The sequence below is a fragment of the Triticum aestivum genome, chromosome 7B (assembly GCF_018294505.1).
Source record: "Triticum aestivum cultivar Chinese Spring chromosome 7B, IWGSC CS RefSeq v2.1, whole genome shotgun sequence".
Taxonomy (NCBI): domain Eukaryota; kingdom Viridiplantae; phylum Streptophyta; class Magnoliopsida; order Poales; family Poaceae; genus Triticum; species Triticum aestivum.
In genome coordinates, this window is record NC_057813.1 from 106,378,831 (window position 1) to 106,385,792 (window position 6,962).

The window sequence follows — 6,962 nt, forward strand, 5'->3', positions numbered from 1 at the left end:
TTTCTCCTTGGCCGCCGCCCTCCGCCTCTCGACTTCCTCCTCTCTTCCATTTATTTTGACTTCAACTTTTTTTCTCGGCATAGTCTTTCCTCGCTTATTTCCATCCGGCCTATATGATTTGGTCGTTGAGTGAGGAGTGAGGCTCCTTCTCTCCTCACCATGGCCATCATCATCAATCCTCACGATCAACAACCACACTTTTTTTCTTCAAAGCATCATAAAGTTCTCAAGTCTTTCACTTCTCCTCATCCTTGAGCTCCTTGTTGATGGAAAGTGAAGGATTTTCCTTTCTTTTTCCTCTCCTCTCCTTTGTTGTTTGTTTCTCAAAACAAACCTTGCGCAATCATTTTCTACAACAAAACAACAAAAGTGACATCATTAATTTAGGAACATATGCAGACTTGGGCAATGCAGAGAAAACAAACACAAGTAGCAAGCAATTAGCATGTCACTATCACTGCAACCACTAGGGTTCATGCGAGCAACATTTGTCAAGCAACGCGCCCACTTTTGGCATTCGTCGTTGATTGTGCCCCAATGTTGACGAATAAAATTCCTTGATCTATAATGACCACTAGTGTTGCACTCACAAAATATTCCTTGATGCGGTCCCAATAGGTGTTCGTGGCTTGGTCACTCCCCATGGATGCATCAATGGAGATTCACTTCCATGCGGTGCAAATCAAACCATCTTCGGCGTTGGTATAATTTGTGGTTCTTCCCTTGGGAATAAAGCCCTCATCGTCCATGTCGAGATTATCATCATGATATTGAGTATCATATTCTTGTCATGCATACCCTTGAGAGAAATAATCTTCGTTTAGGCCATTTGTCACGTGCATGAATGCTTCATCATCAAGACTACAAATGGACGTACACATTATCTCACATTTTATTCATACCAGAAATGAAAATAACAAACAAAAAGAAGAAAAATACCTTTGCGACATTTCGTCGAGGCGGTGGTCGCGGGTGTGGCCGCATCTTCCTCCATGGGCGGTGGCGGGGCTTGCGGTGGTGGAGAAGGCCCATGTCCGGCGGCAGTTGTCGTGGCCGCCAGCGGCATAGAATCGGCCGAAGCAGTCGCGGCCGCCTTTGTCTTCTTCGCCACTCGAGATGGAGCCGTGGCAGGGTTGCACATCGCCGGCCGCTTCGCGCCTCCACCACGGGGTTTAGCCGCCAACTGCTTCATCACCGAAGGCGCACTTGTTCCTGCGGCGGCGACTGGCCGAGGTGAGGCGAAACCGGGGCGGCATGGCGGCGGAGGCGGGGTCAATGAAGGTGGTTGCGCAGGCGGCGGCCGCGGCGAGGTGGGTCAGACCAGCGAAGGCGGCGACTGGGAGGGGGGTCATCAGAGTTGGCCATGGGGCTAAGCGGCAGCCGGCGGGCAGCCCTCGGGAGACGGGCAAGCGGTTGAAAGTTTCAGATTCGATAGTTGGCTGCACGCGCGGTTGGATCTCCAAGTATTGTATTTTACATCACTAAAAATTTATACATCTATATCATCTATTGTAGCAGCTTTTTTTTGGCCTTGAAGATGTAAAAAGTTGTTATTTATACACCTACATCATCTATTGGAGATGCTCTCACATCATAAGACCATAAGAGCTCATAGGCTTGATAGGTTAAAATATTTTGATTAACATTATTTAGACTTGCTAAATGGAGCCAAAAAGGCAGTTCATACATCGAACAGAGCAGCAATATATATCAGCAACGTAAATAACATGCAGCATCGGACTGAAATCTACGGAAAATAAAGTGATACTAAAGCAGCATAATTAATATGAATCCAATGTAGTAGTATTTTTCATTTTTTACGCACACACAAACAAAAAAGGGGTACTATCTCTGTTTTCTTGTAGGTACTCAGTTATTACACTACTCACTCAGTTATACTACCCTACAAAAATATGTTTGCTTAGCCTGCACCAGCGTAAATTTACACACACACAAATAAAAAAGCTTGTACTATCTCTGTTTTCTTGCGGGTACTTAGTTATTACACTACCACTCAGTTATACTACCCTACAAAAATATGTTCGCTTAGCCTGCACTAGCGTAAATTTACGCACACACAAACAAAAAAGGCTGTACTATATATGTTTTCTTGCGGGTACTCAGTACCCACTCAGTTATACCACCCTACAAAAATATGTTCGCTTAGCCTGGAAGCAAGGAAGATATATGCGTGCCACTGCAAGTATATAAGCAAGCCCCCCTCCCTCCTTTACATTCATCCATCATAGAATCCATCTTGAAGGTCTCAATCTGGCATAGGACCTCTCAATCTTTCACAAGAAAACTAAATGGACCGGTCCATGAAGGTCTTTGTGGTCGTCTTCCTGCTCCTTGTGGCCACAGGTGTGTATGCTGTACTTACTATAATTATGTACCAAAACGTCATATATTTTGGAACGGAGGTAGTATGTGAGATGGCTGATTTCCTCTTATCAATTTGCCCGTGTAGGGTTCCAGGGAGCGGCGCAGGTAGCTTTGGCGAGGGACTGTACTTCAGAGAGCCACAAGTTTGTGGGGCTGTGCCTGAGCGACCGCAACTGTGCAAGTGTTTGCCTGACCGAGTATTTCACCGGAGGCAAATGCGACCACCGACGTTGTGTCTGCACCAAGGACTGCTAGATGGCCCCTGTAATCTTCTTGCACACATGCTTCCGTGTAATAATAATAATAATAATAATAATAACTACTGAATAATAATACCAGATCTGCATCTATGCATGTATGATGCATATGTGAGTGCTACTGCTAGAAGTACATGAACATCATATAATTCGAATAAAGTTTCGGCAGGGAACAGTTCAAGTTGAATAACCCAACACTCTGGAACTGGAGCGGCTACCGTTCTCGGGGTTGAAACGAATATAAGCTTAAAAACGAACAAATGAGACATGAAACTTTACTACTCCCTCCGTTCCTAAATATAAGTCATTTTAGAGATTCATTATGGACTACATACGGAGCAAAATGAGTGAATTACTCTCTAAAATATATGTATATACATCCGTATGTAGTTTGTAGCAAAATATCTTAAAATACTTACATTTAGGAACGAAGGGAGTAGAAGTCTAAAAGGAAAGTCATATTTTGAAAGAAAGAAAGAAAGAAAGAAAAGTAAATCGTGGGAGTAGACATAGCACCACACCTGAAGATTTGGCCAAGACTTGGTGGAGAACCAAAAGTACCTGAAGATTTTTTTTTTCCTTGTGTTTTGAGCGCATATGTTGTTTGAGCGACAGCGCCTGCTGGAGCTACACGCGCACGCTGCATTTTACAGCGGCCGCCGCACCAAAATAGGCGAACAGCGCGCCGCAAACTGATTTTTAGCACGTCATATGTTGGGAGGCACTGTTTTTTCTCTCCTCAACATCAATGGAATGATACGCAACTTTGCGTATTCATGAAAAAATGGATGGACGACAAGCCTGAAGTGTCATTTTTACAACTCAGTTTAATAATCTGGACTAAAAATCTATGGCTTTGTGAAATTAATTTTAAAATCTACACTTTTTCTTAAAAGTTTTGCTACCAGAATGTATATGGTTTTCTGGATGAATACGGTTTCAACACATAGGGTCTGAAATAAGAGAGACGTAGCCTAAACATCCAACATCTAACACTATTAAGTTAACTAAATGATAAAGTGAAGAAATCATGGTGGATTGATAGTTTTGTACACTTCGAAAGCGGGAGCTAGAGTCTGTTGACCACCTTTTCTACAAATGCCGCTTCTCTATCCGTCAATGGGGATTAGTCAAGGACTGCCTGCAACTGGTGAGTACCGATACATCCTCATGGCACCTCTCGGACATCGAAGAGTGGTGGGTGGGCCTCTCCGACACATCTACCCCCAACAGGAAGGCGGTGGCCTCGCTCACCATGCTCATCGTCTAGACCATTTGGAACGAGAGGAATGTGCGAGTGTTCTGTCAGAAGAGTACCCCACCGACGGTCCTACGCGCCAACATCAAGAAGGAGGCCATGCTTTGGGTAACTGCGGGTGCTAGAAAGTTGGGATACTTGATGACGCGAGAGTACCATGTCATCTTTATTTGTGTTGTTGCGACGCTGTCTGTGTTGTAACACGACCATAAACTCTATTTCTCTTATTAAATGAATGAGGCAAATCTTTTGCCTCTCTTCAAAAGGAAATAGTTTCATCTTATAAAGCTTTCTCTTTAGCTTATCCAGAACCGTATAGTCTGTCTAACTATATATGAGATCTTTGATTTTCAGAACTGTCATTCTATAACGGAAGCTCCCGCATTCTTTTGGCTTGGTTTGTGCACAGCCAAGAAAAGCTTCTTACATATAAATTTAGCCCAAAAAGATAGCAGTAAACTAATGCAGATATGTCGTGAACATTTTCTAATTTCTAAATCTGAAAAAGGGGCCAGTTTTTGAAATTCTGAACAGTTTTTGGAAACCAAGAACATTTTTAAAATTGCCGAACATTTTTAAGAAATGCAAAATAATAATAATTTGCGAACAAAATTTAGAAACTGAAACAATTTTTTGAAATTCTGACCAATTCTTGAAAAGCAAACATTTTTTAAAATTTTCGAACATTTATTAAAATTTCAAACAATATTGGAATGCCAAATATTTTTTAAAAAAGAAAGAAGAAACTTGAAAAGGAAAAGAAGTAAAAAAAATGAAAAACAAAAAAGACAAGAAACAAAAAAAACGAAAAACCCATAAAACCTGGTAACATTTTTTTAGAAAAGGAGGATGACCCCCGGCCTCTGCATCTGGGCGATGCATACGACCACTTTATTAATTATTCTCACAAGACCTTATAAAGCCATACAACAACAAGACTAAGGGCTGTTTGGTTCTAGGCCTAGCATTGCCACACTTTGCCACACATTTTTGCCAAGCTTGCCTAAGATTAGTTCATCAAAATGAAAGCCACAAGTTGGCAAGCCTAAGGGAATCTTGCCACACTTTTTGTGTGTATGCCATGTGGGACCCAAGTGAGGCTTGCCAAAGGTGTAGCTAGAACCAAACACTTGCTTAAGTTGGTCAAACTTGCCTAACCTTAGGTGTGGCAATCTTTGGCAAAGTTAGTCACAAACCAAACAGCCCCTTAAGCCACCGTCTAAGCAACAACTGTCGCTACACCTATCCAATTGATGAAGGGGCGCAGATAGTCTGGGCCTAATACCAAACAAACATCGCAGCCAAACCTAAACATCTAAGACCTGAGGTCCCAACCAGGACGCCTGCGGGTATGGGGCACCTACCAGTCCGGCGCTCTCCTCAACCAGAACGCCTGCCGGGTATGAGGCCGCCGCAGCCACCTGCCACCAACCATCTTCAGAGCTGTACTGTTGCATGTACCGTGCCAGGTCTCTCTGCCATCGACACCACCACGACACCCGACAGCCTCGTCCTCCTGCGCGATTCCATCCTCCCACAATGAACTCTGAATCTGCACTGCGCCACGCCGTCAAGATCCGTCGCCATCAGTGTATAGGATGAAGCACCGCTCCACCAAAGAATCCCTCCTCTGGTCCCTCGATCACGTGTGTACCTCCAAGAATGACGCCCCCAAGGAAGGAACGACACCAGAGCGCCGCCGTCATCCGATCATTCGATCTGGGGTTTCTCCCGGAGGTAGCAAAGAGTGGCCTTGAACTTCTCCACGGCGATGCCTTCAAAAAGGGAACGATGCAGATAGCACCGCCACCGCCGGCCTTAGCAGGAGCCGAAGGCAAGTTTTCACCCAGATCAGTTTGAAGGGATCCAACTCTCGTGCCCGGGCCGCCGTCACCACCAGCACCACCAGGCAGACCCTGGAGTACCGGCATATCAGCGAGTCGCCGGCACCACCGCATCCAGATCGCCGGCCACGCCGGGCCGCCGCCATCCCCCGCGACGTCCAGGTCCGAGACGGAGCCGCCGATCGCGCACAGGGACCGCCGCCGCCTGCACATGCTGGAGCGCCGCCGAGATCCCAGTGCCCGCCACCGCTTGCCAAAGCCAACCGCCCGAGCACTGGCTCCACCGTGAAGCCATCAGATCGAGGAGGAAGACGCGCGCCGACCACCCTCGCGTACCCCGCCGCATGCCCGAGCGCCGGCGCCACCATGGCGCCATCAGATCGGGATGAGAAGGAGCCCTCGCGCTCGCCGCCCGCGCAGACCACGCCGCCGCCAGCGCCGCAGCGCCACCAAGCAGGGGAGCCCCGCCCAGATTCGCCGACGGCCCGACCTGTTACCGAGCCGAGCGCCAAGGGCCGGCCGTCCCGCGCCACCCAGAAGCCTCGCGAGGGGGGAGGGAGCCCCGCCGCCGCCGACGCACGCGCGGGCTTTGCCCGACGGCGGCGAGGGAGAAGGAAGGCGAGGAAGGGGAGCGGCGACAGCGATCTAGGGTTCCGCCCGGGCCGCTCGCGGGAGCGGCACGGGGGTGGACCTGGTAACATAAAAAATGGTTTCGGAACCTTCTAGAAGGTTCCGAGAACCGGTGAGGAATCTTTCCTAAACCGGGATCGGCCGAACACTTTACGGGCTGGCCAGAACGCTTGCTCGAAGCATCGATAAACCAATGAAAGAGCGGCAAATAGGAAATTTCATATATAGAAGCAACGTACATAAACATGCAGCATCCATATTTATATAAAATAAAATGTAAGATGACTAAGAATTACACACAAGATGTGGCCGCTCTTCCTATTTTCACACGTTTTTTTTTTTTTGCCAGCCTTTGTATTTTCACATGTTATTTGCACTGCCCTAAATTCACACACACAAACAAAAGAGTTGCACTGTCCCTGTTTTCTCGCGGGTACTCAGTTATTACACTACCCTACAAGTTGCTCAAAAAAAAGTTATTACACTACCCTACAAAAGCAGGTAGTCACTTAACACTACCCTACAAAAACATGTTCGCTTAGCCCGGAAGCAAGAAAGATATACCCCGCAAAAAAAAAAAAAGGAAGC

The 6,962-nt window shown here is 46.6% G+C and overlaps 1 protein-coding gene across 1 annotated transcript; it reads left to right on the top strand.

Moving 5' to 3' along the window:
- Positions 1 to 2,150: 2,150 nt before the first annotated feature.
- Positions 2,151 to 2,723, top strand: LOC123160523 (defensin Tk-AMP-D4-like). Its single transcript, XM_044578334.1, has 2 exons — positions 2,151 to 2,364; positions 2,471 to 2,723. Exons 1-2 carry the CDS (start codon positions 2,310 to 2,312, stop codon positions 2,638 to 2,640), a joined length of 225 nt encoding a protein of 74 aa, XP_044434269.1. The 5' UTR covers positions 2,151 to 2,309; the 3' UTR covers positions 2,641 to 2,723.
- The last annotated feature ends 4,239 nt before the right edge of the window (positions 2,724 to 6,962 follow it).